The sequence below is a fragment of the Nelumbo nucifera genome, chromosome 7 (genome assembly GCF_055504915.1).
Source record: "Nelumbo nucifera cultivar China Antique chromosome 7, China Antique-T2T, whole genome shotgun sequence".
Classification (NCBI taxonomy): Eukaryota; Viridiplantae; Streptophyta; class Magnoliopsida; order Proteales; family Nelumbonaceae; genus Nelumbo; species Nelumbo nucifera.
Window position 1 is genome coordinate 59,413,223 of NC_142655.1, and position 18,861 is coordinate 59,432,083.

Genomic DNA, 18,861 nt, shown 5'->3' on the forward strand with positions numbered 1-18,861 from the left:
GTGGGGGCTATACAAATATCATGTATCTCAACAAGTCAATGTATGTTATATATTACATACAACATATATTTATATATGACATGTATTATAGAGTCGATTCGGGTTGGATCGGATTGGCTAAGGGATCAACCCTAACCCAATCCAAAGTAAAGTCAAGTTCATAAATTTCAACCCTAACCCTAACCCAAACATCAACCCAACTTTTTCAGAGTTAGGTTAGGGCCAACCCGGCCCAAGTTGCAGCCTTAACCTGACATCAGCCTTTTCCGACTCAACTAGAGATTTTGAATAGAGTAGTTTAGATGAGCTATGCTATGCCAATACGTGATGGGTCAATGGGATTTGAGTGTAAAGTAAATTAGATCCAAATCTAACCACAGAAAAGCGTTTCACATGTGAGCTCCCTGTATCGAGATGCACGTTAAGAATATTCTCTTCGTCTCTTCATTTTCTTTCTCGTTCAGTCACTTCAGTGTTTCTCACAAGGGCTGTGGCTGTGGGACCCGTTTAGTGCTGGGCCCCGAGATGTTATATCCTGTTATCAAACTTACTCTTGTCTCCGAGAATGTAGAGTCAGAACCACCTGAGTCTGAAGATGGTTTATGAGAGGCTTTTCAGATTCAAGCCAAAACAGAGGAAGATGGACGATGATCTGCTCCTAATCTTTCGTGATTGAGTGAGACCCCACCACAGTAAATAATTTCCCAACGTATATTCTCATTTCTTTTCTCTGATTGGCGATCAGATTCACAAAAGCACACCTCAACAATTGGAGCCTAAAGGTCACTCATTTACCGCAAGAAGACCAGAGAAAGAGAGGGAATTTCTACGGCTCTACAGCGCGAGAGAACGAGGGTGTGTGTGCGAAGTGCGCCAACGAAAACCAAAAAACCTTTGGCGCTCTAACCAAATTTCCTGCTCTTCTCTTCTCAAACTTTTTACTCAATCTCTCTTTCTCTCTTCTTCGCTTCTCTCTCTTTCAGTAACTGAATACCAGAAGAAGTGCAATACGACGGTGACTAGAGGAATTGGGAAGAATGGGGCAACCATCGGTGCCACCGTCACCGGGCCCACCGGCGCTCCCGTTTCAGGCCGGCTGCCAGGTTCGCTGCGCTGGATGTCGTATGATCCTAACAGTGGCTCCGGGTTTGACGGAATTCATTTGTCCGAACTGTCAATTGCCTCAGATGCTGCCGCCGGAGTTGATGCGGCCCCTTCACCACCCACACCAACACCATCCACCGGCGCAGGCTCACGGCATTGATCCCACCAAGATCCAGCTTCCTTGTGCACACTGCAAGGCCATCCTCAACGTCCCCCACGGGCTTGCCAGGTTCGCTTGCCCGCAGTGTGGGGTAGACCTTGCTGTTGACGTCTCTAAGCTCAAGCAATTCTTCCCTCCTCCCATGCGTGGGCCTCCGGAAGAAATCAATGAGGTAATTAATTGCTCTTTTTCTTTCTCTATTATTCCTCGTTCTTGCTGGCTATCCAATTTTATCAGCCTTCTGAACTTTTTAATTAGTTGACCTAAAATGCACAGCCGTTGAATTCTAATTCTCGAATTAAATACCGGCCAAAGTTGGGGACAACCACTGGGTTTCATTAAGTATGGTTCATCAGTTCATATGGGTGTCAGTTTTGTTGATCGGGGACTACTAGATTTTTTGTATATGTAGTTTATCAATTTATGCGATTAAAAAGTAGATGAAGGCAGTGACGTTACAGTCAGTAGCCTAGGAGAGTTCTTTCCAAGGTGATAGAGAGGACGGAATGCATAAAAAATGAACGAATTATTTAAAAGGGTAGTCAAACGACTAGGCATGCTACGACTTCTCTCAAACGAATTTGTTGTTGAAGCTATGGTGAACAGGAGGTTTGGTGCCCGAAATTCAGACATCCATTGTGGGATAGAGGTGGAGGAATGCATATCATTGTTGTCGATGTTGGAGGGGTTGATGCAAATGTGCCGGATGCTAGATAATGGAGCTGTGTTCAAATGGAAACAGTTACCAGAAGTCAAATAGAAGGAAGGGTGTATTGTTGGGGGAATTGGGAAAATCCAACTCTGCTTTGAGGTGAAGTTTTTGCTTGCCTTATTACTCTTGAATCTTGATAGCATAGTAAGAGCCATTCACCTGAAATCAAATGGTTTTCAGATGCCATCTATTTGCATGTTTGTGCTGCAATCAGGATGAGAACATAAGACATATGTTTATATATTGTGGCTCCACTGGTTTCATATAGGATTTCTTCACTAAATTTTTTTTGACCAGTAATTTCTTCACTATATTTAATGCCGGAAAGTTCAGCCCAGCTGCACCAGAGTAGATTTTTTCTTGACATGGTCAAGAACTGAAAGGAATGAGAAAGTTAAATCAATCTTGAGTATCATTCCATCTGCTGTATGTTGGGGCATTTGGAGAGAAAAAGAAGCAGGTGTACAAGGAGAACTATCAGAATTGAATAAGACTGGTTGCTGATAGTATAAACAAATGAATATGAGATTTCATCAAATGGAGAGAAGAAAAAAATTACAATAACAAAAATAACCCATTAAAGCTCTAAGGACCCAACATCTAGATATAGAGTAGACCACAACTTGCTCTCAAATTATCTCTGCTCAATTCTTTAAACTCTGGAAGTCATACTCTACTACCATACTACCATAGAACACATTTCAGAAACCAGCCTTTATTTTGATACTTCTCAAAGATCTCTTTCTCTCTCTCTCTTTCTCCAATGCCACAACAAACCACAAATACTCCGGATTGTTTTACTTGGCCATTTTAAGAAAATCTCCTGTCGTGCATTTGGGTTGAACTTTTTGGCATCAAATATAGTTAAGAAGACTCATTTACAGTTTGCTGATGATACAATCTTATCCTATGATGGGAGAGTAGTCTAAAGTGGTTAGTATTTCTGTTTGAAAGAATGTCGAACTTGAAAGTGAATTGGGATAAAAGTTGTCTTATAGGAGTGAACATGGAGGAAAGCCAAGTGACAAAAAGAGCAGAATTGTTGGGGTGTAAGGTGGAGCATTTCTGGAACCCAGTTGGGATTACCCTTGGGGGATAATTCAAAGGGATGTAATTTCTGGAACCCAGTTGTTGAGAGATCCACTAAGAGATTGGCTTCTTGGAAGAAAAACAAATTTTCTCTAGGGATTAGGATCACCCTTATTTAAGTCCACTCTTGCCAATTTGTTGATCTATTTTTTGTCTGTTTGCAGAATTCCAAGAGCGGTAAGCAAGAAGCTTGAGAAATTGATGAGGGATTTTTTGTTGGAGCTAGGGGAAGAGAAGAAAGTTCATAGAGTGAGCTGGGAAGTTGTTAGGATAAGAGGTTTGGTGGTCTTGGATTGGGGAATATACAAGAAAGAAATAGGGCTTTCCTAGCTAAATGGTTATGGAGGTTGCCTATTGAAAAGGATAAGCTTTGGGTGAGCTAATTGTCAGTATCCATGGTCTTGCAGCTGATGGTTGGGATGCTGGTGTGCTGGCTCGGGCTACAAGGGCTTCTCCTTGGAAGTCTATCCATGCTATCTTGCCAATTTTCCTTAACCATATTAGGTATAGCCCTTGCTCTGGCAACTCTATTTAATTTTGGGAGCATGTATGGTTGGGTAGTGTTATGGGCCCGGGAATAGGATCGCGTCTCGGTCCACGGGGAAAAGCTCCTGTTTTCCCTTGTTCCTCGCTTTCTTAGCTGAACCTATCTTGGCGTCCTAGAGGTTGATTTGTCCAAGAGATCACCGAACTCTCCTTTTACTCTCTTTCTTGACTGGAAATTTGATATTCTCATTCAATAATGGGGTCTCCTTAAATAGGAGATTACAAGGGTCCTAATCAAAGGGAGTCTCCTTGCTGAATAGGGAGACTTCCAGTTCTATCTTGCTAAGGATAAGATAAGCTAATCCTAATTTGATAAGCTACTAACAAGATAAGATAAGAGCAATAGAATAAGATAAGAACAATAAGATAAGAACAAGCAAGATGATCTAATCTAATCTAGATAAGGCTGCTGTTGCCGAACTAGGTAGGATGAGAATCATTGAATCATTGCTGCTGCTGGCGGTGGGTCAGGTGCCTGTTGCTGCCGGTGGCGACGGTGTATGTGATCTCTAATTATTTCCTTCCATGTATTTGATCTCTAATTAGAGGGATGAGCCTATTGCTTCTTATGCATCTCCTTCCAATTCCACCTCCGGGCTTGCTTGGTATTTGGGCTTTAGAAGAGGTCTCCATGTCTGTGAAGTTGGCAGAGCCTTGACTTTGTTTCAAAACCTTGAAGGTGTTTATTTAGATCCTTCTCGAATGACTATCAAGTTTGGACTCTCTCCCCTTCATGCATCTTCACTTGTGCTTCTATTTTTCTATCCTTCCTAGACGAATTGATGGTGGGGGCCAACCTTTTACGGTGAAAGAGGTTTGGGGTAAGCCTATTTTGTATAAGATTGATGGTTTTTGCTGGGAAGTAATTTTGGATAAAATTAGTACATGTGAGGCTAATGGGGAGTTTTCTCATCATTTATTAATCTCCTGTCCCCTTGTCAATTTGGGAATGGTTTTCTTCCTTGCTTGGGTGGAGGTGGACCCCCCGCCTAATATGCAAAGACTGTTTGACCCTATCTTTGTTAGTTGGCAGAAGAAGAGGGGAAAAACCTTAAGGGGATGTTCAAGGGCTGCAGTTTGCTGGACTGTATGGGAAGATAGAAATCAGAGACTGTTTAAAGGCAAAGAAAGAAGTAGGGATGCCCTAATTGAAGCCATTACTGTTAGGGTGCTCCATTGGGTGAAAACTTTAAAGCTATTTGATGGAATTCCTGCTGTTGATTTGATGAGGAAATGAAGAGAAGTGGCTGAATCTGAGCCAATGAAAGAATTAGTGGTGCCAACATGGTCTCCCCCAACTGATGGATTCACTAAATTGAATTTTGATGGCAGCAGTGAGGGTAATCCTGGACCCTCAGGTATTGGAGGTGTTTTTAGGGATGAGGAAGGCAAATTAATGGGTTTTTTCTCAGCTTGGTGTTGAGGATTCATTGAGAGCGGAAATCCTAGCTGTGATGGAAAGAGTTAAGAGAGCCAAAGAATTAAGCCTCACTAAGTTGCTAATTAAAGGGGATTCAAAGCTGGTTATTAGCTGGCTCAATTGAATTTTGATGGCAGCAGTGAGGGTAATCCTGGACCCTCAGGTATTGGAGGTGTTTTTAGGGATGAGGAAGGCAAATTAATGGGTTTTTTCTCAGCTTGGTGTTGGGGATTCATTGAGAGCGGAAATCCTAGCTGTGATGGAAAGAGTTAAGAGAGCCAAAGAATTAAGCCTCACTAAGTTGCTAATTAAAGGGGATTCAAAGCTGGTTATTAGCTGGCTCCATAGTGAGGAGGAGAGGGGTGGTGGGGCTACAGAAATGGAAAAAGGAAGTTTAGACACTTGACACAAGGAATGGAGGTCAAGTTGAATTGGGTTAAGAGGGATGCCAACTGCATGGCTGATACTTTAGCTTAACCAGGGGTGGGAAGAAATAGTGGTTTCTGGGCTGTATTGTAATTTACTTTATTACTTAATTCTAGGGAAGTTACTAATCTCCCCCTTGTTTCTGTATCTTCCAATTTTTTAATTATCTTATGAATTTCAGTTATTGATAAAAAAAAAGAAAGATGCACAAGAGCAATGGTGATTTGGACAATTTGGGAAGAAAGGAATATAAGAATCTTTGAAGAGGAGAGAAGTAGGGAGACATTAATTGAAATCATCATTGCAATAGTAGTATACTGGGTGAAGACTATGGAACTTTTCTCAGATTTCATAGTGGAAGATATTATTATGAATTGGGGGTAGTTGCAGGATCCTCATCTCAAAAACCAAAAGGAAAGGTCGAAGCTGCATTTTGTCCCCCACAAGATATGATCAGCTTATTCAGCTCCAACTTCTTGCAGCAACAAAAAAGGGCAAAATGCTAATGGAGGGCAACAAGAGCAGCTGAGGATTTTCAATGAGAAGAGTAGACCTAAGGAAGAAGTAATTGAAGCCCTAAAAATCAGATCTGCACACTGGATAAAAACTGTTGATATCTTCAAAGATGTCTCAACAAATGAAATAATAAGGAAATGGAAGGAATGCACAAATGGACATGCATAAAGAAATAATCAAGATGGATTTTAAACCTACAGAGCCAAATAAATTGAAGTTGAACTTTGATAGTAGCTCTTTTGGTAACCCGGGGAGGGCAGGTATTTGGAGAGTCTTTAGAAATCATCGTGGAGAAGTTCTGGCTTTGTTCTGAGGACCAATTGGGTACGGGGACTCGGTTCAGGCAGAAATAATGGCACTCTTTCAAAGCTTGAAATTAGCAGTACAAATAGAAGCTATATAGTTGGAAGTAGAAGGGGTCAAACAGAGGAGAGTGGGCCGAGCTGGATGCAGTGGGTATGGTATCCCGTTTGCAATTTGCTGGAACATTTGGAAGGAGAGGAGCAGAAGGACTTTTGAAGACAAAGCCTGCAGCATGGACAAGATGGTTGCAGCTGTGGGTAGACCAGTGTTAGAATGGTTGCTGATTCTTCCAGAATTCAGTCAGTTAGAAAAGGAGGTTTTGGAAATAGGTTAGGAGAGATCCTGGATTATCAGGTTTGTAATGTGGAGATTGTTCTTTAATTGATAGTTGGTCTATGTATTCGGGTGATGATTTGTCACCCTCTTTTGTAAATTTTTTTATTTTTTTTATAAAAAAAAAGCCAAGCCATCACCATATAGTTCTCCTGCACCCACTGAGAAGAATTTGTCTGAGGTTCTTCTCTTCATCAGTAATATACCTTAGTTTTCCACGTGCACCAATTGCCATCTTGGCTGGTTGTGTCCATTTTAGATAGTTTGTACCATCTAATTTAACAATAGTGATAGTACTAGACCCCAAAGGATCACTGGCACCTCCCACACCTAGTCCAAGGTCATCGGTTATTTTGTTCAACTCCACTACTTTTCATTAGCTCCTCAAACTACTTAAAACACTGATATAAAACCTGAAATAATCTCCAGGATGCACTGATGCAGGTCTGTTCCCTTTGGAGAGCCCAAAAATCCTTTTGAAAACAAAAAACACTTATTGAATCTCCCCTTACAGAATTCTCCTAGAAACCCAAAAAGTCGCGAGTGCCTCCCCCTCCAAGTCAAAAACAAAGATTCCTTTTGCAACTAGAATTCTTATTCTCTCTCCAGTTTTTCCTGATTTTGATGATCAATCCAAGATTACTCACTTAGAGTCTGAAATCCCCCCAAAAAAATCCAAGAAACGGGGCATTTCTTTAACCAACGATAAGCCCTCTATTCTTCCATGCAGTCAGCTGATCTAGGGCTGCTTGGATTAATCCCAAGAATTTCTAAAGGTTGCTCTGATATCAATTAAAAATTAAAAGAAACAAAAGTGGTTTAAGAAATAAAAGGAAAAGGAAGAAGAAGGTCTCTTCAATGGAGAACAAGAAGTAGAAGAAGTTGGGAGAAGAGGGAAGAGAAAGCCAATAATGATCTGCCCGGCGTGGGCGCCTCTCTCCTTAACTTTTATACTTGAAGAGTAAAAAGTATACACGGTCAAATATGCCCTCAATAGGGCGGTTACTGTCCACACACTTGAACATAACTTAAAAAAGCATTAAACTAAGAGCTGCCTCGATCTGAACTCTTCATTCATCACAGCTGATAGTCCTATTATCAGCTTAAAGAATTAGCAGGTGTTGGTCGTGCGTCCAAGATAAAATAAAAAAAATCAGAGTTCTCTTGAGATTGGTCAGTGTAGGAAGTCTTCTTGCTTTGTTCAATCTGAAAATATAAAAATGAAAGAGTTTAAGTTGCAAGATGAAGAAAGAAACAACTGGTCTATGGCAGTTTATGCCTTGATACCATGTTTTCTATAGTAGATTGGTTAAAGGAATAAAAGAGATGAGAGAAAAAGTCAGAAAATTGGGAGAATAGAAGGAAAGTGATGGAACCCACTCTTATTTTATAGTGTAAAACTGAGTAAAAGGGCAAAACTGCCCATGTGGCAAGTATTATTATGTAATTTTTTTTGATGAATGCCAGTATATTATGTTTTACAACAGTTTGTAAACTGAAATGCATGTCCTGTTTTTCTTTGAATGCTTTTACTGTTCTAAAACTGAAACCTATCAGGTAGCCATAGATGTGGAGCGAGAGGAAGATGAAGGTGGCACAATTGGAGAAACATTTACCGACTATGTAAGTGATTTTGGGTATAGAACTTTCACTTCTGAAGCTGTGAAATAAACTTCTCTTTCAATATACTTTTAATTCTCTGCCTTGAGTTATCAGTTGAAACCTACAAAAACTTTTTGGTCTTTCAGATGATCTGATTTCTTGTTGTGGATTATATGTGCAGCGCCCTCCCAAAGTATCCATGGGTCCTCCCCATCCAGATCCTATTGTGGAAACATCTTCCTTATCAGCAGTGCAACCACCTGAGCCCACATACAATCTAAAAATCAAGGATGATTTGGAGGGTTCTAAGGCATTATCATGCTTACAAATTGAGACAATAGTCTATGCTTGTCAGGTTGGTTGTGACCTTTAACTAATGTCCGATTGACTTTGCTCCTCACTGATGGTTATACATTTCTATTTTTTTTCAATGACAGAGACAGCTTCAGCACCTTCAGAATGGTGCTAGGGCAGGATTTTTTATTGGAGATGGTGCTGGTGTGGGTAAAGGCCGCACAATTGCTGGGTTAATATGGGAAAATTGGCACCATGGAAGGAGAAAAGCATTGTAAGTTCATGTCTACCACTCCCCTTCCTGTTAAAGAGATTTATCTTGCCTTGTTCTTCACTTTTGATGATTTGGTTCTGATTTGTGCTTAAGTTTAATTTTCTCCTGTCAATGATTTTGATGTTTTTGTCAGGCATCAAATTCAATTTGTGGTTTAAATGTTCTCACCTTTCAATGATTTTCCAGGTGGGTTTCTGTTGGCTCAGATCTAAAGTTTGACGCACGAAGAGACTTGGATGATGTGGGTGCCACATGCATTGAAGGTAAAGAATTGAGTTTTGGTAATCTGAAGAAATGATCTTGTCTAACTTTGAAATGTGGACATTAAATGTTGTGGAGTCTGAGGTGCTTTTTTGGCTTTGGGATTTGAAGTTTTATTCATATTCCTTGTTTTCTTTCACATAAATGATGGACTCATTTCTCATATTTCATGTCTTCACCTTAAGTCAAAAGAAAAATGATTTGTTTCACTGTAAAAGAAAAAGAAAACTTGATAAGAGCTTGAGTTTTAGTGGAATCAGGTTTTATATTCTGTACATGTATGCTGTGCCATCCGTTGGTTCAGGTTTGCCTTAGACTTTACTGAAGAAGCTAATTATTTGTTTCTTTGTTTTATACAGTTCATGCTTTGAATAAGCTGCCTTACTCTAAGCTTGATTCAAAGTCTGTTGGTGTGAGAGAGGGAGTTATATTTTTGACATATAGTAGCCTTATAGCATCATCTGAGAAAGGTCGTTCTCGCTTGCAACAGCTTTTGCAATGGTGTGGGTCAGAGTATGATGGTGTTTTGGTTTTTGATGAGGTACTTGATGCATTTTGAGATTTAGTTGCAGAATATTTGACTGTCTTGTATTATCCACTCTTTAACTACTCTTGAAAGTAATAGTTAAAATGTTGCACTCTTTGCCTTCATTAAATTTTAGCTTCATATTTGCTGTGTATTGGTGGTGCTCCCGTGGGGATCTTTTTCTTTAAGATCTCCCACCTGGAAAAGGATCTAGGGGTGATCACCCAACAAAAGCAAGGAATTCCTGGTCCCCTATTTCAATAACTCCATAGGGTAAATGTATAACCAAAAGTAGGTAAGGGTTTGCTTCAGTCAAGTGAAGGGGTTAGACGTCTCTGGCTATCCCAGATGAGTTTGGATCTGCTCCTCACACCATTCTCACGGTGCATCGTAGCCATGCGTTGGGAACATCTTCTCATGAATGATAACATCATGCACAGGAGATGTTCTCAACGAATGGCTGTGATGTGCTGTGAGGTTGGTGTGAGGCATGCTCTGCGAGGAGCAGATCTGATCTCGTCAAAGATCTGGGAGTCTTAGTGATCCATAGATAGCTAGCAGGTCTAGTAAGTTGGTGTCTATGGTGGGTTAAGAAAATGGGGGGAGGGGAAATTTCTGACCAAGACCTCCAAGAACCCTCACAACCAACTAAAGAACCCCACACGGAACTAACATAATAATGCAACAAACTCTTCTCTAAACTGCATACATGTGTACTTAATCTGATGAAGATGGTTTTCATCAATCTTTAATCAAATCTCAACAATCATCCATTTTATAAATTTACAGTTAACCATAAAAAGAGACTGTTCATGTCAATAGTTGAGCTTTTGCACAGAAGCCTAAGACATAATTTTTTCTAATCCAACCATTGGATTAATTTGAAATTTGGATTCATTGAAGCTCTTAAGTGTAAAGGATACCCTTCAAATATCAAGCTATCAGACTAGAAAAAGGCTTTTATCAAGGGAAATTAATTTTGCTGGATTTCTGGGACTGTCAAATTTGGTCGAAGTGAAAGTCAAACATTTGATCAATGGGCCCTACAGCTAGAGTTGTCCAGTGTATTCATGCTTGAGGTTTCATGTTAATTTGGTCAGTGGTTTGTAAGTTGTAGTTAGCTTTTTTTGTTATGGGAAAATAGGGTCTTATTGATCCTTCTGTTTTTTTTTTTTTCAATATAATGGTATTTTGAGGACCCTGATTAATAAAGTCTGCTTTTTTTTAATAGTGCCCAACAATCAAGGATAGTTTAGGTAGTTAATATTTGATATTTTATAGGTTTAGGAGGCTATAAAAGTTCATAAATACTGTTTATGTGCACCATTCATCTTATTATTATTGAGTTATTTCAGTTTTAAGCATTAAAGGAATTAGGCCTCTTCTATTGTTTTCTCTGGTTGATTGCTATTGGGAACTAATTTGTCTGCTCTCAATCATCTTCTATTGATTGCTTTAAAAGGTCTTCTCCTTCTATTATTTGCGTGGTAGGTTACAAATTCTGATTACATAATAATCTTACTGAACCACCAACCCCATCATGCCAGCACATGCACCACCTCAACACTCACATAACCTTTTCTCCCTACTGCCTCTTCCTCTGCCTCTAGAACCACTAGACACAGTTTTATTCCCCCGGACACTATAGAGAGTAGCAACCTTCTCATCTTTCTTGCTTTTTCTCTCTCCTGTGTTTCATGGTTCTACCATGTCTTACTCCACATGTTTCAGCCTCTCAGGATCTTCTTGTCAAATAGAATTTATATATTGTATTGTAAATCTATAATGTGTAAATAGGTTGGGCTTCAGGCCCTCAGGCTGGGCAGACAGGTTGAGACCTTATGCAGTTCAACTTCAGGCCCAGCATCTTGCCCTTATTTGGACTTAGTTCTTTTAGGGTTGTCCATGAAAACTTGGCGTTATTTCATCCAGGCTCTATTGTCTTTCCTACTTCTGATGCTAATATTTTAAGGCGAATGGATTTATTGCAGTGCCACAAAGCCAAAAATTTGATCCCTGAAGCTGGAGGACAAGCAACTCGCACAGGTGAAGCGGTTCTTGAGATCCAGGTTGGTGCATCAGACTGATCTCTTAAAGCATACATTTCTGTATACTTGTAAAGTTTTTATTATAGGAAAACTACGAAAAAGGTGTGATTTCAATTTCCTGTTCCAATTAATGATAGTGGAAGAAACTCTTTGCACAAATTTGCCTTATTTCTAAAGTTATGACCATTAAGTCCTAAATCTTGTAGAAAACCCACTTTTCTGTTCAATATTTTATTAATTATGGACAAAAATAAAAGAAGGGCAGCCCAGTGCACGAGGCTCTTGCCAATGAAGGGTCTACGGAGGGACAGATGTACGCAGCCTTATTTGTTTTCTTTTCCTTGTAAATGAAAATGTAGAAGTGCTCCTATTAATAAATTTTCCTTTATTTTTTTGATAAATTCTCTTTTCCTTTTACTGTTTAAATATAGGACCTTAAAAGAGCATTCCCAACTTCTCCCCTTGTCATGCTATTCACTACCTGATCTTCTGATCCATTTGATGGAGCTGTTCATATTGGAGGCTATGGTTGTTTTGGCACCATTGCTATTTTAGGATCAAACTCTTAGAGAGGCAATGACATTTCATGTCAAGACACCAACAAAGGTGTTTTGGAAGGTGTTTTGGCATGAAACTTGTTTTGCTGGTAGACAAGGTGTTGAGAAAATGTTTTGAGCAGTATTTGGTTTGGTATTGGCATTGCTACATAAAATGTTTATTTTCAATGTAAAACCACCCTACTATACTGACTCTCATCCAATCATGTTTCCTGATGATTGGCTCATTATTACACATTGATTAACATCTAGATTTACAGAGAAAGTCGTCTATGTGAAAAAAGAATTACCTATCTCTGGGGATAGAATTACATTAATCAAATTGGCTTTGCTCATCCATCCTTCTCATTTATTATCTCTCGTTTTTTTTTTTTTTTGAATTTCTCAAGCAGTGGCAAAGAAGAGAAAAACAGACCACTTAGTGAAATGGGAAGTGGTGTGTAGAAGAAAGGACCAAGGGGGGCTAGGAATTTGGAAGATAGATGAGAAGAATGTAGCCTTATTGGAGTTATGGCTGTGAAGTTTGCCTATTGGAAAAGAAAAATTGTGGCATAAAGTGGTTAGTGGTGACTAGCATTTATAGGCCCATGGAAAATTGTTGGGATGTTGGCTTATTCTCCAGGGTCACTAGAGCTTCTCCTTGGAAGGCCATCTTTAAAATCCTTCCACATTTCCTTAGTGGCATAAGATATGTTGTTTGTGTTGGTAACTCTGTGAGATTTTGGGAGGACATATGGTTGGGGGATTATCCGTCGAAAGACTAGTTTCTCATTTGCTTTCAGTTGCCTTCTTTAAAGGAGGAGGCAGTCTCTAAGTTTGTGCTTCCTTCTCAGTCTGGGAATGGGTTCAATTATGATTTGGGTTTTAGGTGGGGTATTTGTGACTTGGAACTTCAATCTATTACTGATTTTTGCAGTTGTTGGACAATGTGTTTTTGGACCCTTCCGGCTCAGATAGTAGGGTTGGTCTTTCACCCCTTTAGGGTGTTGGGCTCTCCTCCTTGCAACTTTTTCTCCTGTTAAAGAATTTTGGTGTCACTCAATTCCTTCCAAGGCAGTGCTTTTTTATTGGATGGTTTTCAATCTCAAAAACAGATGCCTTTTTGGTGTTTGTCCCCAAACTTGTGTGCCGTTTGCAAGAATTGTAATGAGACTTTTTCCCATTTACTAATCTCCTGTTCATTTGTTACTGCCGTTTGGTTTGTTTCAGTGACTTAAAAGGTGTGCCTAAGGCGTGCCTAGGTGCATGGGCGAAGCGCATTTTAGGTTATGTTCCTCCTAGGCACATCATTTTCGAAAGGTGCATGCCTGGTGCGTCTGATGTGCCTTGCACGCGCCCTTGGCCCAGGTATGCACCTTTTTAAATTTTTATGCTTTTTTGCTTTTTTCTGAACCTAGCGGCTAGGCCGGGGGCTTCACCCCTGGACCCCCGTCCACCCCCTATTTTCTAATGTTGTTCATTCATTCATCCTAATAAAATATCTTCTTAAAAGGCAATTAAAATTATAAAATCATTACTTTTTGTATTAAGAATTTAAGACCCTAACATAGACTTGTTTGGGCTTGCCTTGAGAGGTGTGGACGTGTGGTACAAAGGCAGCTTGTAGAATTAGGAATGCAATATGTTTTACATCACATTATCTACTTGCAGTAATGCAATTGAGGAAAAAAATGAGATTGTGGGTTTTAAATGCTTGTAAATGTTTTATATGTTTGATTTTATTTTTAAATTTTCATTTCAATATTCTTTACATGTTATGTTTATGTATTTTAATTTTGGATAATAGATTTTTTAAAACATTTATTTAAAATTTAAGTTTATATTTTTATTAATATTATGCTTAATATTTTTTGTTTTTTGTTTTTTTTTTAATTTTTTTGGCATTTTTTGAATATTCTGACATTTTTTTTGGAAAATTTTGTATTTTTGCCCCTTCAAAAAGGCGTGTGCCTTGCCTTGCGTCTTGTGCCTTGGGCGCAAATTGCCCCTTGCACTTTAAAACACTGGTTTGTTTGGGTGCAGGTGGGATGGTCCAACCACCATGATTAGTATATTTGCTTCCTCAACTTTCAGATAGAGAGGAAAGTTAATGTGGAGAACAACAAAGGCAGCAATAGTTTGACAATTTGGGAAGAAGGAAACACAAGTGTTTTTGATGAAAAGAGAGAACAAGAGAATCAGTAATCTAGTATGTTACAGTTAGGATAACACACTGGATCAAAATGCTCAACCTCTTGTCACCATTTTTCATTGATAACATCTATAGGAAATGGAGGGTAGTGGGGGGATCATTAAGCAAGAATGAAACAATCCCAAAATTTTGGTCACCTCAAGGAGAAGGTTATATTAAATTAAATTTCAATGGGGGTAGCATCAGAAATTCAGGGCTTTCAGGAGATGGGGGAAGAATTTAGGCATGAAGGAGGTGTTGTGATAGCTTTGTATTCAGGGCAATTGGAGTAGGGGATTCTCTAAGAACAGAAACCATGGCTACAATGTTTGGAGTTCAAAAGGCAAAAGGGTTTAATATTAACAAGCTGATCATAGCAGAAGATTCAAAAATGGTTGTGGGGTGGTTACAAAACAAAAGGGAAACATTGTGGGTATACAGAAATGAATTGAAAAAGTTCAAGTGGCTAATCAGTTATATGTTTATGATTTGTGACTTTTGTTTCACCATTTATTTTTGGTGTGACATCTAAACTGTTGATGGTGAAAATGGTTGGGTTTCATCTATTGATTTGTGACTGTTGAAGTTTGACCTGCCATAGAATTCTGTCTTGTTCGTTGACTGTAGAGTAAAGTAGACAGCAAGAAGTAGGAGAGGAAAGAAGAAAAGAGAGAAGAGAGAAAAGAGAGAAAGGCTGGTTCGAATTAGGGAAAAAAGTTAATCCCTTGATTCGGCCAGACCTATTATTATATTATTGACTTATTGAAAAAGACTTGAGTGCCCTTCTTTAAGTAAGAGGCACTCGAACTAACATAACAGTACACATCAGCATTCTCAACAAGTACAAAGACTGAAATACCCCTTCACTAACACCACTAACACTCCCCCTCAAGCTGGTGAGTATATATCATATAATCCCAGCTTGTTACATATGTAGTCCACTCTCCCCCGACTCAAGCCTTTTGTAAACAAGTCTGCCCACTGGTTTCCCGTACTAACATATGCAGTTTCTATCACCCCATTCAGCACCTTCTCTCTCACAAAATGACAGTCAACTTCGATGTGCTTGGTTCTTTCATGAAACACTGGATTGGAAGAGATATGAACCGCTGCCTGATTGTCACAGTAGAGCTTCATTGGAGTACTGATGTCATATCCTATCTCCTGTAGAAGGTTCCTCAGCCACACTAGTTCACAAGCAGTATGTGCCATGGCCCTATATTCCGCTTCTGCACTGCTTCTTGCCACAACTGTTTGCTTCTTACTTTTCCATGTTACCAGGTTACCCCCCAGAAAGGTGCAATAGCCTGTGGTAGATCGTCTATCAGACATAGAACCTGCCCAATCAGCATCGGTGTATCCTTCTACTACCAGTTTTCCACCACTTCTGTACAGCAAACCACGACCAGGAGCTCCTTTCAGATACCTCACAATCCTTAGCACTGCATTCCAATGTGGGACCAAAGGTTTCTGCATGAACTGACTCACCACACTAACCGCAAATGAAATATCTGGCCGAGTAATGGTTAGATAGTTTAGTTTGCCTACAAGTCGTCGGTATCTGCCAGGCTCTTCAAACACTTCACCTATATCACTGCTCAGCCTCGTATTTGTTTCCATAGGTGTCTCAGCCGGTTTAGTACCCAACAATCCTGTTTCTTCCAGTAAATCAAGCACATATTTCCTCTGGCACAAATTAATGCCATGCTTAGATCTTGCTACCTCTATGCCCAAAAAGTATTTCAACTTGCCAAGGTCCTTTGTCTGAAAGTGTTCCTGTAGGAATGCCTTCAATCTGTCAATGCCCATTTTATCATTCCCAGTCACAACGATATCATCCACATACACCACCAATATTATTTTACCTGCCGAAGAGTCAAGACTGAAGACAGAGTGATCAACTTGGCACTGTTTCAGACCAAACTTCTTGACCACCTCACTGAACCTACCAAACCATGCTCGAGGGGACTGTTTAAGTCCATAAATAGCCTTCTTAAGTCTACATACCTTACCATCCTCCCCCTGAGCAACAAACCCAGGTGGTTGCTCCATGTAGACCTCCTCGAGCAAATCCCCATGCAAAAAGGCATTTTTGATATCGAGCTGATGGAGAGGCCAACCAGACATAGCTGCAAGGGAGATGACGACACGAACTGATCCTATCTTAGCAACCGGGGAGAACGTCTCCGTGTAGTCAATGCCATAGGTTTGGGAGTACCCTTTGGCAACCAGCCGCGCCTTCAGGCGCTCAACACGACCATCTGGCAAGTACTTAACACTATACACCCACTTACAACCGACAGCCTGCTTCCCAGGAGGAAGAGCGGTGAGATCCCAAGTGTGATTATGATGCAAAGCAGAGAGCTCTTCTTCCATAGCACGGCACCACTCTGGAGAGGTAAGGGCTTCCTGGACATCCTTAGGAACAACCACGGAGGATAACAAAGATATGAACTGGCGATGGGAAGCGGAGAGGTGGGTAAGTGAAACAAAATTGGAAATAGGGTGAAGGGTGCAAGTACGCTTACCTTTCCGTAAGGCAATAGGAAGATCTAGGTCGGAGGCTGGTGTCGAAGCTGGAGCTGGATCTGTCGACGGTGATGAAGCTGGAGGAGCTGCAGCCGGTACACGTGGGCGATGTGTATACACGTGACGGATGGGTGGACGGTCAACCAATGGTGGCACCGGAGGCAAGGACGTAGGCATGACTGGAACCAAAGGAGGTGGATCAGCCACAGGAAGAGGAAGAGGAGGTGGTGATGTGGGGGAAGCAGCAGCACCGGACCCCACGAAGAACGGAGTAGACTCAAAGAATGTAACATCAGCACATACCAAGGAACGACGAGAACTAGGATGATAACACTTGTACCCTTTCTGAGTTCGGGAATAACCAAGGAAGATACACTTCAGGGAACGTGCATCTAACTTGTCAGTCCCGGGACTCAGATTATGAACGAAGCAGACACACCCAAATACCCGAGGAGAAAGCGGAAACGGAGACATGTTGGGGAATAAGACACTAAAAGGAGAACGACCATCAAGGATAGACGTGGGCATCCGATTAATTAAGAAACAAGAGGTGAGCATTGCATCGCTCCAAAAAGTTTTGGGAACATTCATGTGGTGCATGAGGGAGCGTGCCGTTTCTACAAGATGGCGGTTCTTTCTCTCAGCAACCCCATTTTGTTGCGGAGTATAGGTACATGAAGTTTGGTGTATAATCCCATGGTGGTCCAAGTATTCTCGAAAAGATGAGGACAAGTATTCACGACCATTATCAGAACGGAAAATTTTGATGTGAACACCAAATTGATTGCGGATCTCAGCATAAAATTTCTGGAAGATGGAAAATAATTCACTTCTTTCTTTCATTAAATAGAGCCACGTCATTCTTGAACAGTCATCAACAAAAATAACAAAATATCGGTATCCATTATATGACATCACTTTATAAGGACCCCAAACATCTGAATGAATTAAAGAAAAAAGACTCGACACACGGTTATCGACCCTAGAACGAAAGGGAACACGATGGTGTTTCCCAAATTGACAAGACTCACAATCTAAAACAGAAAGTTGACTCAATGAAGGGACTAAGGACTGCAACACTTTCAGCGAAGGATGACCAAATCTACAGTGCCACTGGAGAGGAGAAATGGATGACTGAAGAGCCGTTGACGTTCGTCCACCACCATCAAGATAATACAGTCCACCGGCTTCATGCCCTCCACCAATCTTCATCCCCGTCTTGAGATCCTGAAAAACACACATAGAAGGGTAAAAAGTGATGGAGCACTTAAGTGACTTGGTCAGCTTACTAACAGACATAAGATTAAATGGAAGCTTAGGTACATATAAAACAGAGGATAGGGATACAGGGTCTAGGTCAACATTACCAACACCACAGATAGATGACGTGGAGCCATTAGCAAGGGTAACAGATTGTGATGTTGAGCAATGAGTGAGAGATGAAAACACACCTGGAGTTCCCGTCATGTGATCGGAGGCTCCAGAGTCAATAATCCAGGGGTTGGGTGTGGATGCCAAACAAGCCATACCTGAGTGTGCAAAGGAAGCTGTGTTCTGCTGCGACTTGGATTGAACAAACCTCTCATACTCATCACGAGGAACACTCACCATCTCCTTGCCTGGACCATCTGAGGGAGTAGAAGGCATCGGGTCAGCTGACCGTTTCTCCTGTGTAGGGCTGAAACTGGTGTCACTAGTCATGGCATGGTTGGCCCACGTCGAGGGAGGACCATGTAAGTCATAGCAGTAGTTAATGGTATGTCCATCCAAACCACAGTGAGTACACTTCCGTGGACCCGAGCCACGTCCTCTACCACGAGCTCCCCCTGAATCTCTGCCTCCAGTACGACCACCACCACGGATGTGTGTAGATCCACCACTACCACTCCTGCCAGGCTGGGTTCCTCGAGTCCCACTTCTGCCACCTCGGCCTCTTGACACTGCAAATGCTGATTTATCGGAGACATTAGAGTCCATAGATCCAATGGAAG

General features: G+C 40.8%; 1 protein-coding gene across 2 annotated transcripts in view; it reads left to right on the forward strand.

Moving 5' to 3' along the window:
• Positions 1 to 558: 558 nt before the first annotated feature.
• The window catches only part of EMB1135 (RING/FYVE/PHD zinc finger superfamily protein), a 104,678-nt gene continuing 86,375 nt past the window's right edge, over positions 559 to 18,861 (forward strand). For both annotated transcript variants that reach the window (XR_735563.3, XM_010262504.3), the window contains exons 1-7: positions 559 to 1,436; positions 8,167 to 8,232; positions 8,393 to 8,566; positions 8,649 to 8,779; positions 8,966 to 9,042; positions 9,400 to 9,581; positions 11,558 to 11,635. Coding sequence is in view for 1 of the 2 variants with exons in the window: in XM_010262504.3 (XP_010260806.1) it covers positions 1,038 to 1,436; positions 8,167 to 8,232; positions 8,393 to 8,566; positions 8,649 to 8,779; positions 8,966 to 9,042; positions 9,400 to 9,581; positions 11,558 to 11,635 (1,107 nt within the window). In the remaining variant the exon portion in view is untranslated. The remainder of the gene's footprint in view (positions 1,437 to 8,166; positions 8,233 to 8,392; positions 8,567 to 8,648; positions 8,780 to 8,965; positions 9,043 to 9,399; positions 9,582 to 11,557; positions 11,636 to 18,861) is intronic.